The following is a 19,838-nucleotide window of genomic DNA, read 5'->3' as shown; positions in this document are numbered from 1 at the left end:
ATATTGGTAAATTTTCCACAGTTCAAATGTATTCCTAAATAAGTAAACCCAAGACAACAAGTGACAAAGGGATAAAGAAAGAAGTAATTTTATTTTCATGTAAATGCCAAAAAATCAACTTTATAAAAATAATAACCTTATTGGGGGTACAAGGGTAGTTCAGTGGTAGAATTCTCGCTTGCCATACAGGAGAGCTGGGTTCGATTCCCGGCCCATGCACTTCCCAAACAAACAAACAAGCAAACAAACAAATAAAAAATTCAACAAATGGTGATGCAATAACGGGATATTCACATGGAAAAAGAATGAAATGTGATTCCTGCCATATAGCATACGAAAAATAAATAAATAAGCAAATAAAAATAACCTTATCAATATGAATTTTTAAAAATAGAAAGAACTGAACATGCATCAAATTGTACTCTTAATTCACATAAGACAAAAATATACACACATAAATATATAACTCCAAGTAACAAGCCCCAGACTCAAACCATTTTCCAAACCAAAATATTCACATAAATATACTTGCAAATACAGCAAAGTATAAATGTAAATTAACACATTTACATATATTTCTATACATAAATGTCAGAATCTAAAGTGACATACAGGTATATAATACAGGTGCTTAGACATAGGCATAAACTCAGAACTAATAAGAAACAGCCCAGCAGCAAACAATGATCTAGGAAACATCTAATAAGGTCAATTTATACTGTGACCTTTACAGTGTTGGTCAAAACTCAACAATTCACAATATAATTGAGATTAACAGAACACAATGCTCATGTTTTAAATAACAGAAAAAGATCAAAGAAACCAGATTCTAAAGCAACCCGCTGAATTTCTTATAAACTGAAAACAGGAAGACAGCTTCAAAGACAGCACAGGGAGGTTGGCAACTCCTATCTAGAATGAAGATTATTTGCTAAATGAAATCACTGAGAGTGAACAGAAAAACATTCTGTAAAGTGAGCTAAATTCTTTTTACTTTGAAGGCCCTGCTGGAGACTTGTTGTTGCTCTAATTCACGACTTGGGGAGGGAAAACTAAAAAAGCTGTTACTGGGTTCGGGTGCTGTGGGAGAACCCATAAAAAATGGCCGGAACTGAAAATCTCCATCTCCACCACCACGATTTCGAATGGGTGTACTGTCCAAAGGAAACTTGGAGGTGTTCCCTGAGGGGAAAAAAAAAAAATGAGGAAAGACTTTAAGTATCTATTTCCTTACATATCTTTGGTGGCAAAAAAGACAAAAATCATTCAATAAATATCTGTAACTGGACTCAACTCCTATGAAATGGATAAAATATAGACCTAGTGTCGGATAAAGAAAAGGATCATGATGACCCCCACCCTTAATCCTGACCATAGTATATACTGTATCTTCTTCTGTAAAGTGCTTTTCAGTGACAGCCATGATCTCAACATAAAAATTAATTTGACACAGTAAATAAATTTTTAGTAGAGATGGAATTCACAATATCATGATTTTATTCAAGGCAATGCTTTCTCCCAGAAGACTGGCATTCTGGGGCTGGCTGTCAGTAATCTCTTGTCCTTGGCTTTTCTGTCACTTGGCAATGTACATCTTCATTCTCTTCCAGGTTTTAATGACTTCCAGCTCCTGGATTCTCCCATGGCTTCTATTTCCATCTGACTTTCACTTTGTTTATTAAGGACCCCAGTAACCCAGATTAAAGCCCATCCTGATTCAGTTGGGCTACACCTTAACTGAATTGACATCTTGTAGAGATCTTATTTATAATGGGTCTACATCCAACGAATGAGGAACAGCGCCATGCACGTGTCCAAACTGGGGTACACAATTCAATCTGCCACTGTCCACTCTCTAGACTCCCAAAAGATATGTTCTTCCCACATACAAAATACATTAATTACAAACAACATCCCAAAAGCCTTAAGTCATTTCAGTAACAGTGTTAAGCATAAAATCTCACCACAAGGGACTTCCTGGAAGATGGCGGCTTAGTAAGACGCGCGGATCTTAGTTTCTTCTCCAGGACACCTACTAGGGGAGTAGAAACGATACAGAAAGCGCCCAAAGCCACAACAGAGATAAAAAAGACAGCGTACCCCATCCTGGAACGGCTGGCTGGCTGAGAGAAGCAGCTCGGGTGAGATCGCCGAGGCGCGCGGGCCTTACCGGGCGGGGTGGCAAGCGGCCGGAGTTACTCCCTTCCCCCTTCCCGGGCCGGCTGGGAGAATTGGAGAGGTGGTCCCCTGAAACCAAGGCGACTGGCGCCCACACCACGCGCAGCCCCCGGACCAACTGAGAGAATTGGATCGGAAACCCCCAGGCCGCGGAGAACGGTGACGGGTGGGGGAGGCCCCTTCCAAACCCGTGACTCCCGGGGAACGTGCACTCTCTCGGGCGGGCCGCTGCCGCTGGCGCCCTCCCGCCACGCTTGTTGCCCAGGGCCGACTAGGAAATTCGGACGGGCTCTTTCCCTGGCTGCGGCGACCAGCAACCCTCCCTGCGTTCGGACACCCTCCCTGCGTTCGGACCCCGGGCCGGCTCAAGCCACTTCGGCTAGCGAACCCCCAGGACGGCGAGAGTTTTCCAAAGTTTAAGGTCCCACAGCACCTTTTACTGGTGGGACCCGCAGACAAACGTGTGCCACGAGCGCCACCTACTGGGCAGGATAAGAAAAACAGAACCCAGAGATTTTACAGAAAAATATTACAACCTTGCTGGGTCCAACACCAAGAGAAATCTGAATAAATGCCCAGACGCCAGCAGCAGAAGATAACTGTCCACGCTCAAAAGATTGAGAATATGGCTCAGTCAAAGGAACAAACCAATAGCTCAAATGAGACACAAGAGCTGAGACAACTAATCCTGAATATACGAACAGAAATGGAAAACCTCTTCAAAAATGAAATCGATAAATTGAGGGAGGACATGAAGAGGACATGGGCTGAACATAAAGAAGAAATAGAAAAACTGAAAAAACAAATCGCAGAACTTATGGAAGTGAAGGATAAAGTAGCAAACATAGAAAAAATAATGGATAGTTACAATGATAGATTTAAAGAGACAGAAGATAGAATTAGTGATTTGGAGGATGGAACATCTGAATTCCAAAAAGAAACAGAAACTATAGGGAAAAGAATGGAGAAATTTGAACAGGGTATCAGGGAACTCAAGGACAATATGAACCACACAAATATACGTGTTGTGGGTGTCCCAGAAGGAGAAGAGAAGGGAAAAGGAGGAGAAAAACTAATGGAAGAAATTTTCACTGAAAATTTCCCAACTCTTATGAAAGACCTAAAATTACAGATCCAAGAAGTGCAGCGCACCCCAAAGAGATTAGACCCAAATAGGCGTTCTCCAAGACACTTACTAGTTAGAATGTCAGAGGTCAAAGAGAAAGAGAAGATCTTGAAAGCAGCAAGAGAAAAACAATCCATTACATACAAGGGAAACCCAATAAGACTTTGTGTAGATTTCTCAGCAGAAACCATGGAAGCTAGAAGACAGTGGGATGATATATTTAAAATACTAAAAGAGAAAAACTGCCAACCAATACTCCTATATCCAGCAAAATTATCCTTCAAAAATGAGGGAGAAATTAAAACATTCTCAGACAAAAAGTCACTGAAAGAATTTGTGACCAAGAGACCAGCTCTGCAAGAAATACTAAAGGGAGCACTAGAGTCAGATACAAAAAGACAGAAGAGAGAGATATGGAAAAGAGTGTAGAAAGAAGGAAAATCAGATATGATATATATAATACAAAAGGCAAAATGTTAGAGGAAAATATTATCCAAACAGTAATAACACTAAATGTCAATGGACTGAATTCCCCAATCAAAAGACATAGATTGGCAGAATGGATTAAAAAACAGGATCCTTCGATATGCTGTCTACAGGAAACACATCTTAGACCCAAAGATAAACATAGGTTGAAAGTGGAAGGTTGGGAAAAGATATTTCATGCAAATAACAACCAGAAAAGAGCAGGAGTGGCTATACTAATATCCAACAAATTAGACTTCAAATGTAAAACAGTTAAAAGAGACAAAGAAGGACACTATATACTAATAAAAGGAACAATTAAACAAGAAGACATAACAATCATAAATATTTACGCACCGAATCAGAATGCCCCAAATACGTGAGGAATATACTGCAAACACTGAAAAGGGAAATAGACTCATATACCATAATAGTTGGAGACTTCAACTCACCACTCTCATCAAGGGACAGAACATCTAGACAGAGGATCAACAAAGAAATAGAGAATCTGAATATTACTATAAATGAACTAGACTTAATAGACATTTATAGGACATTACATCCCACAACAGCAGGATACACCTTTTTCTCAAGTGCTCATGGATCATTCTCAAAGATAGACCATATGCTGGGTCACAAAGCAAGTCTCAACAAATTTAAAAAGATTGAAATCTTACACAACACTCTCTCGGACCATAAAGGAATGATGTTGGAAATCAATAATAGGCAGAGTGCCAGAAAATTCACAAATACGTGGAGGCTCAACAACACACTCCTAAACAACGACTGGGTCAAAGAAGAAATTGCAAGAGAAATTAGCAAATACCTCGAGGCGAATGAAAATGAAAACACAACATATCAAAACTTATGGGACGCAGCAAAGGCAGTGCTAAGAGGGAAATTTATTGCTCTAAATGCCTATATCAGAAAAGAAGAAAAGGCAAAAATTCAGGAATTAACTATCCATTTGGAAGAACTGGAGAAAGAACAGCAAGCTAACCCCAAAGCAAGCAAAAGGAAAGAAATAACAAAGATTAGAGCACAGATAAATGAAATTGAAAACATGAAAACAATAGAGAAAATCAATAAGGCCAGAAGTTGGTTCTATGAGAAAATCAATAAGATTGATGGGCCCTTAGCAAGATTGACAAAAAGAAGAAGAGAGAGGATGCAAATAAATAAGATCAGAAATGGAAGAGGAGACATAACTACTGACCTCACAGAAATAAAGGAGGTAATAACAGGATACTATGAACAACTTTACGCTAATAAATACAACAATTTAGAGGAAATGGACGGGTTCCTGGAAAGACATGAACAACCAACTTTGACTCAAGAAGACATAGATGACCTCAACAAACCAATCACAAGTAAAGAAATTGAATTAGTCATTCAAAAGCTTCCTAAAAAGAAAAGTCCAGGACCAGATGGCTTCACATGTGAATTCTACCAAACGTTCCAGAAAGAATTAGTACCAATTCTCTTCAAACTCTTCAAAAAAATCGAAGTGGAGGGAAAACTACCTAATTCATTCTATGAAGCCAACATCACCCTCATACCAAAACCAGGCAAAGATATTACAAAAAAAGAAAACTACAGACCAATCTCTCTAATGAATACAGATGCAAAAATCCTCAATAAAATTCTAGCAAATCGTATCCAACAACACATTAAAAGAATTATACATCATGACCAAGTAGGATTCATCCCAGGTATGCAAGGATGGTTCAACATAAGAAAATCAATTAATGTAATACACCATATCAACAAATCAGAGCAGAAAAATCACATGATCATCTCAATTGATGCAGAGAAGGCATTCGACAAGATTCAACATCCTTTCCTGTTGAAAACACTTCAAAAGATAGGAATACAAGGGAACTTCCTTAAAATGATAGAGGGAATATATGAAAAACCCACAGCTAATATCATCCTCAATGGGGAAAAATTGAAAACTTTCCCCCTAAGATCAGGAACAAGACAAGGATGTCCACTATCACCACTATTATTCAACATTGTGTTGGAGGTTCTAGCCAGAGCAATTAGACAAGAAAAAGAAATACAAGGCATCAAAATTGGAAAGGAAGAAGTAAAACTATCACTGTTTGCAGACGATATGATACTATACGTCGAAAACCCGGAAAAATCCACAACAAAACTACTAGAGCTAATAAATGAGTACAGCAAAGTAGCAGGTTACAAGATCAACATTCAAAAATCTGTAGCATTTCTATACACTAGTAATGAACAAGCTGAGGGGGAAATCAAGAAACGAATCCCATTTACAATTGCAACTAAAAGAATAAAATACCTAGGAATAAATTTAACTAAAGAGACAAAAAACCTATATAAAGAAAAGTACAAAAAACTGCTAAAAGAAATCACAGAAGACCTAAATAGATGGAAGGGCATACCGTGTTCATGGATTGGAAGACTAAATATAGTTAAGATGTCAATCCTACCTAAATTGATTTACAGATTCAATGCAATACCAATCAAAATCCCAACAACTTATTTTTCAGAAATAGAAAAACCAATAAGCAAATTTATCTGGAAGGGCAGGGTGCCCCGAATTGCTAAAAACATCTTGAGGAAAAAAAACGAAGCTGGAGGTCTCGCGCTGCCTGACTTTAAGGCATATTATGAAGCCACAGTGGTCAAAACAGCATGGTATTGGCATAAAGATAGATATATCGACCAATGGAATCGAATAGAGTGCTCAGATATAGACCCTCTCATCTATGGACATTTGATCTTTGATAAGGCAGTCAAGCCAACTCACCTGGGACAGAGCAGTCTCTTCAATAAATGGTGCCTAGAGAACTGGATATCCATATGCAAAAGAATGAAAGAAGACCCATCTCTCACACCCTATACAAAAGTTAACTCAAAATGGATCAAAGATCTAAACATTAGGTCTAAGACCATAAAACAGTTAGAGGAAAATGTTGGGAGATATCTTATGGATCTTACAACTGGAGGCGGTTTTATGGACCTTAAACCTAAAGCAAGAGCACTGAAGAAGGAAATAAATAAATGGGAACTCCTCAAAATTAAACACTTTTGTGCATCAAAGAACTTCATCAAGAAAGTAGAAAGACAGCCCTCACAATGGGAGACAATATTTGGAAATGATATATCAGATAAAGGTCTAGTATCCAGAATTTATAAAGAGATTGTTCATCTCAACAACAAAAAGACAGCCAACCCAATTACAAAATGGGAAAAAGACTTGAACAGACACCTCTCAGAAGAGGAAATACGGATGGCCAAGAGGCACATGAAGAGATGCTCAATGTCCCTGGCCATTAGAGAAATGCAAATCAAAACCACAATGAGATATCATCTCACACCCACCAGAATGGCCATTATCAACAAAACAGAAAATGACAAGTGCTGGAGAGGATGCGGAGAAAGAGGCACACTTATCCACTGTTGGTGGGAATGTCAAAGGGTGCAACCACTGTGGAAGGCAGTTTGGCGGTTCCTCAAAAAGCTGAATATAGAATTGCCATACGACCCAGCAATACCATTGCTAGGTATCTACTCAAAGGACTTAAGGGCAAAGACACAAACGGACATTTGCACACCAATGTTTATAGCAGCATTATTTACAATTGCAAAGAGATGGAAACAGCCAAAATCTCCATCAACAGAAGAGTGGCTAAACAAACTGTGGTATATACATACGATGGAATACTATGCAGCTTTAAGACAAGATAAACTTATGAACCATGTAATAACATGGATGGACCTAGAGAATATTATGCTGAGTGAATCCAGCCAAAAACTAAAGGACAAATACTGTATGGTCCCACTGATGTGAACGGACATTCGAGAATAAACTTGAAATATGTCATTGGTAACAGAGTTCAGCAGGAGTTAGAAACAGGGTAAGACAATGGGTAATTGAAGCTGAAGGGATACAGACTGTGCAACAGGACTAGATACAAAAACTCAAAAATGGACAGCACAATAATACCTAATTGTAAAGTAATCATGTTAAAACACTGAATGAAGCTGCATCTGAGCTATAGGTTTTTGTTTTGTTTTGTTTTGTTTTGTTTTGATTTTACTATTATTACTTTTATTTTTTTCTCTATATTAACATTCTATATCTTTTTCGGTTATGTTGCTAGTTCTTCTAAACCAATGCAAATGTACTAAGAAATGATGATCATGCATCTATGTGATGATGTTAAGAATTAATGATTGCATGTGTAGAATGGTATGATCTCTAAATGTTGGGTTAATTTCTTTTTTTCCGTTAATTAAAAAAAAAAAAAAAAGAGAAGGGATAATTGGAGATGAAGGGATACAGACTGTACAATGGGACTGGATATAAAAACTCAGAAATGGACAGCACAATACTACCCAATTGTAATGCAATTATGTTAAAACACTGAATGAACCTGCATGTGAGGTATAGGTTTTTTGTTTTTGTTTTTTTTTGTTTTTTTTTCTTTCTATTATTGTTTTAATTCTTATTCTGTTGTCTTTTTATTTCTTTTTCTAAATCGATGCAAATGTACTAAGAAATGATGAATATGCAACTATGTGATGTTATTAAGAATTACTGATTGTACATGTAGATTGGAATGATTTCTAATTGTTTTGTTAATTCTTTTTTTAATTAATAAAAAAAAAAAAAAAAAATCTCACCACAATTAGTTATGGTTATGGTCTATCTAGGGCAAAATTCCCCTCTGTCTGTTGACCTGTGAAACCTAGAAAACAGGTTATCTGTTTCCAATATTCATTGTTGGGATAGGCATAAGTCAGACATTCCCATTCCAGAAGGGAGATATTAGAAGGAAAATAGTGATCACAGATCCTAAACAAGTTTGAAACCCAGCAGAGCAAATTCCATTAGAGTTCAAGTTCTGTCATCTATGATTTAACATTTGTCCTCCACGACTGATGAAGCAGCAGCTCCACCCCTTCCAAGCATTTGCACAGAGGCCGTGCTCTATTTGAACACTGGGGTGAAGGCCCCACCCTCTCTGAGCACTGCCGTAGCAGCCAAGCTTTCCACAAACAACAGGGCACAGGCCCCGCCATCTCTGAGAACTGGGGTGGCAGCACCCTCCCTGAAAAATGGGATGCAAGGTCCACCCCCTTCAAGCAATGGGGCAAACTTGCCTTTTCTGCACATCTGGGTAGGCCCACTCTTTTGGCCCAATTTCAGTCCAGAAATGGTTTCCACGGTTCTGCCTATGAAATAAGTCTCCCTTTAGTTTATCCCTTTTGGCTCAGGCTAGCAGTGATTCTGCTCACACAAATTTTATAAAAACCTGTTGGCTTTGCATGCAGTTCAAGCAGATTCAAACCATCAGACAAAATAACTTTCCACAGATCCTTCCTGGATAACTACATTTCCAATCCTGACTTCCACTGAAATGGCTGAAGGATTCATATCCAGCCACATCTCCTTTATCAAAGGGTTGTTCAGTTAAACCCTCACATGGAACCCTGTTCTCTGGAAAATCACTTCCTAGAATCTCAGAGAAATCCCTGAACACAGTCATTTCTGGCCCCAGTCTCAGACCAAGCTACCTGGACAGACAAGAATTTTCCAAATTATTAAGTGCTGGTTTCCCTGTGCTGAACAGGGAATTCTCAGTTGATCTCTTTCCTCTCATTTCACTAAAAGCTGCAAGAAGAAACCAGGATGCACCTTCCACACTTAGCTTGGAAATCTCCTCAGATAAATGACCAAATTCATCATTTTCAAATTCCACTTTCAATCTGGTATTAGAACAGAATTTTGCCAAGTTCTCTGCCACTTAATAACAAATATCACCTTTCTTCCAATTACCAATAACACATTCATCATTTCTTTCTAAGGTCTCATCAAAAGTACCTCTAATGGAAACGCAAAGCAAAACCACAATGAGATATCATCTCACACCCACCAGAATGGCCATTATCAAGTGCTGGAGAGGATGTAGAGAAAGAGGCACACTTATCCACTGTGGTAGGAATGTAAAATGGTACAACAGCAGTGAAGGCAGTTTGGCGGTTCCTCAAAAAGCTAAATAAAGAATTGCCATATGACGCGGCAATACCATTGCTAGGTATCTCCTCAGAGGACATGAGGGCCAGGACACAAACGGGCATTTGCACCTCAATGTTTATAGCAGCATTATTTACAGTTGGAAGAGATGGAAACAGCCAAAATGTCCATCAACAGATGAGTGGCTAAACAAACTGTGGTATATACATACGATGGAATATTATGCAACTGTAAGATATAAAGTTATGAAGTATGTAATAACATGGATGGACCTTAAGGACATTATGCTGAGTGAGATTAGCCAGAAACAAAAGGACAAATACTGTATAGTCTCACTGATATGAACTGACATTAGTGAATAAACTTGGAGAATTTCATTGGTAACAGAGACCATCAGGAGATAGAAATAGGGTAAGATATTGGGTAACTGGAGCTGAAGGGATACAGATTGTGCAACAGGATTGAATATAAAAATTCAGAAATGGACAGCACAATACTACCTAGCTGTAATACAATTATGTTAAAACACTGAATGAAGCTGAATGTGAGAAAGAGAGGGAGGAGGGCTGGGGGCACAAAAGAAATCAGAAAGAAAGATAGAAATAAAGACTGAGATGGTATAATCTAGGAATGCCTAGAGTGTACAATGATAGTGACTAAATGTACAGATTTTAAAAATGTTTTTGCATGAGGAAGAACAAAGGAATGTCATTACTGCAGGGTGCTGAAAATAGATGGTAATAATATTTTAAAAGTTTAACTTCTGTGTGAGACTAAAGCAAAAACTGTTTATTTGGTACAAAATTTATATTTTTATTACTGCATTTCCTAATATAACTTATGTAGACAGCTTAACTGAACACCATAAGTACATAGAACCTTGAGTAGGACATCAGATTTTGTTGGTTTGTTCAGAGTGATGCCCCGATAAATCCCAGAGTGATTTGAACAGTGAATAAAAAATTATTTGCAAAGTCCCCTTCGGGGAACGGTGAGAAAGGGGGAAAATTCAACTTCCCCAAGTTGAATTCTTGATATTCTCACAAGCAGTGCAGAGAACCAAAACTATAGGTTGAGTCCCCAATCTTGGGGTTTGTTCATATGAAACTTAACCCCACAAAGGATAGGTCAAGCCTACTTAAAATTAGGCCTAACAGTCACCCCCAGGAGAACCTCTTTTATTGCTCAGATGTGGCCTCCCTTTCAGCAGCCAACACAACAAGCAAACTCACCACCCTCCCCTTGTCTATGTTGGACATATCTCCCAGGGGTGTGGACCTTCCTGGCAACATGGGACAGAAATCCTAGAATGAGTTGAGACTCAGCATCAAGGGATTGAGAAAACCTCGACCAAAAGGGGGAAGAGTGAAATGAGACAAAATAAAGTGTCAATGGTTGAGAGATTCCAGAGTCGGGAGGTTATCCTGGAGGTTATTCTTATGCATTAAACAGAAATCACCCTGTTAGTCAAGATGTAATGGAAAGGCTGGAGGGAACTGCCTGAAAATGTAGAGCTGTGTTCCAGTAGCCATGTTTCTTGAAGATGACTGTATAATGATAAAGCTTTCACAATGTGACTGTGTGATTGTGAAAACCTTGTGTCTGATGCTCCCTTTAACCACCTTATCAACAGATGAGTAAAACATGAAACAAAAATAAATAGGGGGAACAAATGTTAAAATAAATTTAGATTGAAATGCTAGTGATCAATGAAAGGGAGAGGTAAGGGGTATGGTATGTATGAATTTTTTTCTGTTTTCTTTTTATTTCTTTTTCTGAATAGATGCAAATGTTCCAAGAAATGATCATGATGATGAAGATGCAACCATGTGATGATATTGTGAATTACTGATTATATATGTAGAACAGAATGATCAAAAATTTTTTTAAAAAGTACCTCTAATGTTCATATTTCTACCAACAGTCTCTTCAAAGCAATGCAGGCTTTTTCTAGCAAGCAATTCACAAATCTTCCAGGTTTTACTCACTACTCAATTCCAAAGTGGTTTCACATTTTTAGGTATTTATAATAGTAGGATCCCACTTTCTAGTACCAAAAACTGTTTTAGTTTCTGAGCTGCTATAACAAATGCCCTATAATTCGCTGGCTTAAATAATGGGAATTTATTGGCTCACAGTTTTGAGGCTAAGAAAAATCCAAAATTGAAACATAAGTAGGGTGATGTTTTCTCCCAGAAGACTGTGGCATTCTGGGGCTGGCTGCCAGCCAGAATTACTTGGTCCTTGGCTTTTCTGTCACATGCAATGCACATGGCAACATCTTCTCCTTTCTCTTCACAGTTCCATTGACTTCCCGCTTTCTGGTTATTCCCCATGACTGCTCTCTTCATCTGACTTTCATCTTGCTTATAAAGGATTCCAGTGATCTAGATTAAAGCCCAACCTGATTCAGTTGGCCACACCTTAACTGAAATAACATTTTGAAAACATCTTATTTACGAGTCAACACCCACAAGAATGCCAACCAAGACCAAGAACATGTCCAAAATGGGGTACACAATTCAATCCACCATATACAAGTTGAGACACAAACAGAGAATTCAGAGCCTACCAACACCCTAGGCCTTTGGTGGCTTCACTGACTACTTAAAACTCTGCAGTCTACCATGAAAATCACTGATTAAAAGAATAAACACTGGCCATCATATGTCCTTTCTTACCTAACGGGAAGCCAAAAACACCATTCTGTGTGATCATGGACGGTTCGAGGGTAGCTTCTTGGTTAGCAATAGTGATGTTTCGAAGCCTAAGGCTATCATAGAGGCCCTGGAGCTTTTGATATTGGCGATTGCGCTCCATAAGCTTCTCAGAGATGTCACTGAACTTTTTCTTGTATTCTTCTAGCACTTTCTTCATGGAAGTAACCTCCCCTTTCATAGAGGTCAATTCTACATCCTTGCTTTGTATTTGCTGAGTATACATCTTCTCCATCTGTTTCAGATGACCCTCAGCCTTGCTGAAATTGTATTCTTGATAGAGACGCTCCTGATGTACCTATCACAAAAGAGAAAAGAAAACTTATAAATTACTCAACTTCATTGAAACACAAAAGGAAAAGAAAGATACTTATACCAGGATGTCACTACTTTAACATTTAGAACCAGAACCAGGAAAAAGTAATTATATAGAGTAATAAGATACGTTAGTAAATGTATTGAAAAAATCTGGAGGACTACTCTCAAACCCTACCATTAAACCACCAAAGAAAAAGTGATTATTTGGTTTACCTTAACAAGTGACATAAATTCCAAAGATTTTTAAGAAATACAATACCATTTTTCAAGTAATCCACAATGTGAGCAGAAGACTCACCTATCCCTACCTTTTGGTACTCACAGCCTTGTGCAATCCCTTTCCCTTGAGTATGGGCAAGACCTGTGACTGGAATGAAATCACCGGGATGTCACTTCATGAGTATATTACATAAGACTATGAAGTCCTTCTTACTAGGAGTTTCTTTCCCTTGCTGGCTTTGAAAAAACAAATAGCTATATTGGGAAGGCCCACGTGACAGGTAACTGAAGATGAACTCCAGCCAATAGCCATCAAGAAACCAAAGCCCTGAGTCTGACAGTCCACTGGGAAATGTATACCACCATCATGTGAGCTTGGGAGTGGATTCTTTCCCAGTCACGCCTCAGATGAAACTGCAGACCCAGCCACTACCTCAATTGGGTCTTGTGAGACCCTGAACAGAGAATTTAGCCAGGCCATGACCGAATTTTAACTCCAGAAACTATGAGATATTAAATGTGCATTGTGTTAAGCTAGTAGATTTGTTGCTTTAACCATTAAGTTTGTTGCACAGCAGTAGGTAACTATTACACACAGAAATTAATTTTGGCTTATCTCTGGGTTTACTGTCCTTTAACTACTTTGACAGAAAGTGAAATTTGAGGAATTTCCTTTTTTTTACAATTTTAATTTGTCCATTCCATATAGTTTGATGTAATTCCACCATGTTTGCATTGCTTATCCCTCCAATGTGCTCTCATAGCACTCTGAAGACCCCACATCCTTGAAGCATCAAAAATGTATTTCAGATAACTAGGTTTATTATTTAATAATAATATTATTATTACTATTATTTACTACCCTCTAAACTTTAGCCTGCATGAACTGATAAGAAGGTATATGAGATACAAATGTTTCCCGGTACTAAAATATATATATATGTTGAATAACTAAATGGGGGGAAAAATAAATAAGTGAAATAAAGAAAAATTCATTTTTGGCTACCTATACTGATCCATTCACTGGTTTCCACCATATCTGAACAGATAAAAACAACACATGTTACATGTTCAATCAATACCACCCCAAATAGGAATCTATTTTTTAACACACATTTTCTATTCATTCAGTCAATAAATATTTAATGAGACTTAAGACCAGTAACTATTGAGGTCACCAAGGACCCAGAAATGTATAAAAATAAAAATTTGGCCTTAAAGAATTCTCCTAACTAGAAGAAATGTAAAAATATGCAGGCAATTACATTATTGTATATATACCCTACAATACAGGTAAGTAGGAGAAGATACAGGAAAACATAATAGGGGCACCTGATGGAGAAAAATATAATTAAAATGTTTCCTTAGTGTTTGCCAAATCCAACTTTTAAGAAGCATCATACTAAATGCATATTCAAGATATAACAATATAACATGATTAAAGTTCTCCATAGGAGGTTCATTCTAAGAAGACACCAAAGGCAAAAATCATAAAGGGAAAAGATTGATAAATCTAAATACTCAAAAATTCAAACTTCTGTATATCAAAATATTGATGAAGGGCAGGCCACCCGGGTTCGCTTCCCGGTGTCTGCCATGCAAAAAAAAAAAAAAAAAAAAAAATTCAATGAAAACTTATAAAAGTTAAGTGAAAAGGGCAAAAATTTTTCATAACCTTTGGATTATTTGTATATAAAGAGAATTCTTACAAATCAATAGGAAAAAACTACAGCAATTGAAACAAGCAGACTGAAATGAGCAATTTATAAAAGAAAAAATTTGTTAAAATAAATAAAAGTAAATCTACTCATCTTACTAGTTGTCAAAGAAATGCACAATTAAAGAGGAATGAGTTTCTATTTTATTGACTTCTAATTCATAAGTAGAAGGAGTGGAAAACTAAGCACTTTCATACACTTCTTAAGGTACAACCGTAATGGCAGACAACTTGAAAACATTGCAATTTTTAAAAATCCTTTAAAATGTGTTTAGTTTTAGGAATTTAATTGTAGCAAATAATCAAGAATGGGGTGGGCCACGGTGGCTCAGCAGGCAAGAATGCTTGCCTGCCATGCCAGAGGACCCGGGTTCGCTTCCCAGTGCCTGCCCATGTAAAAAAAAATAATAATAAAATAATCAAGAATGTGAATTTGGTGATAAGAATGCTCATCACACCATTTATTTTTGTAACTTGAAAATAAATAATGACAAAATACAACCATTAAAAAATGATGGTTTTGGGCAGGCCACCATGGCTCAGCAGGCAGGGTTCTTGCCTGCCATGCTGGAGACCCAGATTCGATTCCTGGTGCCTGCCCATGCAAAAAAAAGAGAGAGAGAGATGGTTTTGAAAATGTAATTGTAAAATATTTAATAAAATATTCATAATAAATATACAATATATTGTTACTATTAAATAGTCATAAAGTAGTATTGTGGAATTTATCTCTGAGTGATGGAATTAGGTTTGATTTTTTCCTTTTGGATTTTCAATAATAAACATTGCTGGTATAAAAAAGAAAATTATTTCAAAGAAAGCTCTCCATACATACACAAAAAATTAAAAATATAAACACAGTGAAGGAAAAACATTATAAGTTCTCACGTATGATTCAAATTATACTTTTCAGAGAAACTAGCCTGAGCACTAACCTGATATGTCCAGAAGGCCAGTGCTCGGGAGCTAATGTCCAACACAATCTCTGGTCGCAGTCCTGCCAATACCATGGCTTTATATTCCTCTGATGGACTGAGTTCTGTACGGACAATATCTAGCTTTCCAGAAAGAGTACTGTTGCAAGCAGGGCAGATAGCTGGTGAACGACTAAACTCACCACTGCCATGCTGATCACAGAAAATATGTGAGCAGGCAGTGACCCAAGCATAACCAGAGAGTTTAATGCGACATTTACGATAATTACAAAGCAGCATGTCTTCACACATAGACATAAGGGAAAAATGAGGTCTTCAGACACAGGAAAGAATCCTAATAGTAGCAAATAAAAATGTCAAACAAGTCGATTTGCAATGAAAATGAAACAAATCAGTGAACTTTAAAAGATAAAATATGCTTATTTTTACACACATTTTATTATGATGTATTTTATTCTAATCAATATATTGATTTCAGTAGCTCAACAATATTAATTGGGCTCTTTCTTTGCACAAACCACAGCAAAGGCCATAAACATTTTTTTAAAGAAAAAGCTAAAAACACAGGTGGCCCTCCCCGTCTATGTGGGACATGACTCCCAGGGGTGTCGACCTTCCTGGCAACATGGGACAGAAATCCTAGAATGAGCTGGGACTCAGCATCAAGGGATTGAGAAAAACCCTAGAATGAGCTGGAATTCACCATCAGGGGATTGAGAAAACCTTCTGGACCAAAAGGGGGAAGAGTGAAATGAGACAAAGTGTCAATGGCTGAGAGATTCCAGAGTCCAGAGGTTATCCTGGAGGTTATTCTTATGCATTAAGCAGATAGCACCTTGTTATTCAAGATGTAATGGAGAGGCTGGAGGGAACTGCCTGAAAACGTAGAGCTGTGTTCCAGTAGCCATGTTTCTTGAGGATGAGTGTATAATGATATAGCTTTCACAATGTGACTGTGTGATTGTCAAAACCTTGTGTCTGCTGCTCCTTCTATCTACCTTGTCAACAGATGAGTAGAACATATGTAATAAAAATAAATAACGGGGGAACAAATGTTAAAATAAATTTATATTGAAATGCTAGTGATCAATGAACGGGAGGGGTAAGGGGTATGGCATGTATGATTTTTTTCTGTTTTTGTTTTATTTCTTTTTCTGAACAGATACAAATCATGATCATTCATGATAGTGAATATGCAACTATGTGATGATATTGTGAATTACTGATTATATATGTAGAACGGAATGATCAAAATAGGAATGTTTGCGTTTGGTGTTTTTTGGAATTTAAAAAAATTTTTTTAATTAAAAAAAAAACAACACAGGTGGTTCCTAGTCTTACTAAAGTTAAAAACAATATGTATGTGGGGAAAAGTTTAGGAACATTTATAAAATACAAATAAATCAAAATTAAATCAGTGCTTTCTGCCATTCCTGAAAACCTAAACAAAAATACAAACCCATTCATAGTTTGCTAGGATATCACATCTCACACATGGTAGATGTCAGTAAGTCTAGGCACTGACTTCAATCATTCTTTAACACAATTTAAGCTTCATTTTTAGGTTTTTCCTATTTGCTATAATATCCCAGATTCTTTACTTGTGTTAGCTTGATTAAAAGAGTAGCAGGCTGCTAGTATTCAATTTAAACTAACCTAATCCATCCAGATACCATAATGAAGGCTAAAAATCTGTACAAATCGAATTTTTTAAAATCATCAGTTTAAAAATTCACCCACTGTGATGAAATTGGGAGTCATTGGTTGCACACCATCTATGGAATGCAAGTGACGATTTCTCCAAAAAAAATTTTTAATAAAAATTCACCTATTAATAAAAATACTATTCAGAGCTATGCCTCTATTTAAAACATTTGTAGAAATAAATAAATACTATCTGCTAAGTTACTTTTCAGTATAGTGTCTGCCCTCATTATTAACCAAACAGGGAAGCAATTATTCTGGATATATCAAAAGTCGCATATTTTAAAAACTAATAGTGACATATCAATTAGATACTAAAAAGAAATGTACATCTCTCAACTGACGAATTCTGCCAAGGATATTGCCGTGCACATCGGGGTCAACAGGGAACGCTCTGACACCGTCATCCTAAATGTCCCCACTTGGTGAGTCTCCATGGTGTACGGCACCTGGCAGTCAAGCGTTAAGAGGGCTATTTTACCTCCAGGACAGTAACTGGCATAGGGGAAGCTAAAGAACTAGAACCAGTTTCGAAGGCAGAGACACTTCCCAGTCAGAGCGACAGGTGCCACTAATCCCCAACTTCCCAGGAGGTGAGGGAGAGAGCCAACTGAGCCGCCGTCCAAGTTACCAAGGACGTCATGCGAAAACCCACAGAAACTTCACGCTGGGATTCTAGGCCTGCTCTCCACGCTCGATGAAAAACAATAATGTTCATAATAATAACAACAATAAAAATATTCAAATAAGAATACCTAACCTGAGGCGTTCAGAAAAAGCGCGGGAAAACGCCGGCTTTGCCTCCGCCACTACGCGAACAGGGAAGCTTATCAGCGCTTGCCCGGTTCGCCTCAGAGAGCGCATGCGCGGAGTCACCCCAACGCCTCTCTGACGCTGGGAGCTGGGCTTCGGGCCGCTGAGAATCCTGGGGTCCGCCGCGCGGTGGCGCAGGTGCTAAGGGCTGCGCGGTGTTGGGTGCCTTAGCGGGTCTTAGGGCCCGTGTCCGGAGCTGCGAATCGGACTGAGACGAGGCCCTCGGAGCCTTTAAGTTACTCTCAGTGCTCTTGACTGCTGTCGACGGGCACAAGAGTAACATCGTTGCTATCCTGGGTATAAGATTTAAGTTGAGGAGAAAGCAGCGAAGGCAAGTTGAGAGAAACTGACTGTGGTTTGAGCCCCTGCCGCTGAGTTAGGATAGATGTTTGTCCGGCAAAATTTGTGAGATTTCCCGCCAGGCAGCGCAAGTTTTCAGAAGAAAATTCCAGAAAGCGTGGGAACCTGTAATTGGACAGTTATCACCTCTTGGTTGAGATTCTTTTTCCCCCCCTTTGGGATAGAAACCTTTCCAGGTGTTATGCGTTTTCCATATACTTTAAAACAAAATAGAACTTTCCTTCATAAGAGCTTGCATTATGAACATTCATTCCAGCCCTCTTGAAAGTAAACAGTGTCGGGTGTCAGAGGTGATCTGCCTTTGCACCACCCTAAGACTAGTGTGCTGTTAAATGTTTCATATCTTCCCTAATCATATTACCTATCAATTTTCTTCTTGTCGTGCACTTAAACGTGTAGAAATCGTGTAATTTTCTTCTATATAGGCCTGTTGGCGTTTAGATTTAAAAAACAAAAATGAGTGGAAGAGGGCCAGATGGGGCCTAGGGATATAAGCCTTAATACCATGTTTGTTTAGTTTTTTCTTTTTTTAAGAGAAGTTGTAGATAGAAAAAACCATGCAAAAGAAATATAGCGATCCCCCCTCACAGACACAGATTCCTCTATTAACACTTTTCATTACTGTAGTACATTTATTACAAATTGATGAAATGATATTATTATAATTTTACTAAAACTATAATCCATAGCGGACCTTAAGGTTGACTACTAGGGTGTACAGTCCTATGTTTTTGTTTTGTTTTTTTACTTTTAATTCTAGAAACATGTATACAACATAATGTTTTACCTTTTAACCGCATTCAAATGTATAATTGAGAGTTAATTACATTCATCAATGTTGTGTTACCCTCACCATGAGCCATTAACTAAACTTTTCTATAAATCCCAAAAGAAACTACGTACAGATTAAGCATTCCTTACCTCTACCCTCAACCTGGCCCCTGGTGACCTGTATATTAGTTTCTCTCTCTGTTAATTGATTTGTACCTTCTTTCCATGTGATCAGAGATATATGTATGATTTTAATATTTTGTTCAACTTATTGACAGTTGTTTTGTGATCTAGCATGTGGTCTATCCTGGAGAATGATCCATGTGCACTAGAAAAGACTATATGTTATGCTGCTGTTGAGTGAAGTGTTCTATATATCTCTGTTAGGTATAGTTTTATAATATCATTTAAGTCTTCTAATTCCTTACTGATTATCTGCCTAGATGTTTTACCCATTATTGAAAGTGTTGTATTGAAATCTCCTATTAATATAGAACCA

At 37.8% G+C, this 19,838-nt stretch overlaps 1 protein-coding gene across 2 annotated transcripts; it reads right to left on the bottom strand.

The window, feature by feature from the left end:
- CCNB1IP1 (cyclin B1 interacting protein 1) lies at positions 1-18,266 on the bottom strand. Of its 2 annotated transcripts, none has more exons than XM_077127338.1 (4): positions 18,156-18,266; positions 15,692-15,830; positions 12,467-12,800; positions 1-1,182 (listed from the first exon to the last, which is right to left on the bottom strand). In XM_077127338.1, the coding sequence occupies exons 1-4, from the start codon at positions 18,257-18,259 to the stop codon at positions 980-982; spliced, it is 780 nt and encodes a 259-aa protein (XP_076983453.1). In that variant the 5' UTR covers positions 18,260-18,266; the 3' UTR covers positions 1-979. The 2 variants fall into 2 exon arrangements, with proteins under 2 accessions (XP_076983453.1, XP_076983452.1); XM_077127337.1 differs by having other exon boundaries at positions 15,692-16,025; positions 18,156-18,259.
- Positions 18,267-19,838: the final 1,572 nt, after the last annotated feature.

The sequence above is a fragment of the Tamandua tetradactyla genome, chromosome 14 (assembly GCF_023851605.1).
Source record: "Tamandua tetradactyla isolate mTamTet1 chromosome 14, mTamTet1.pri, whole genome shotgun sequence".
In the NCBI taxonomy this organism is placed as follows: domain Eukaryota; kingdom Metazoa; phylum Chordata; class Mammalia; order Pilosa; family Myrmecophagidae; genus Tamandua; species Tamandua tetradactyla.
The sequence above is the reverse complement of the archived record's forward strand: the minus strand, read 5'-3'. Positions and strand labels throughout refer to the sequence as shown.

What these genes read in the sequence shown, in the direction of transcription:
- CCNB1IP1 (XM_077127337.1), bottom strand. Translation starts at nt 15,988, where the DNA reads ATGTCTATGTGTGAAGACATGCTGCTTTGTAATTATCGTAAATGTCGC. An exon ending in TGGCCTTCTGGACATATCAG is followed by an intron (nt 12,801 to 15,691) that starts GTTAGTGCTCAG and finishes CTTTTGTGATAG; the next exon opens with GTACATCAGGAGCGTCTCTA. An exon ending in TGTTTTTGGCTTCCCGTTAG is followed by an intron (nt 1,183 to 12,466) that starts GTAAGAAAGGAC and finishes TTTTCCCCTCAG; the next exon opens with GGAACACCTCCAAGTTTCCT.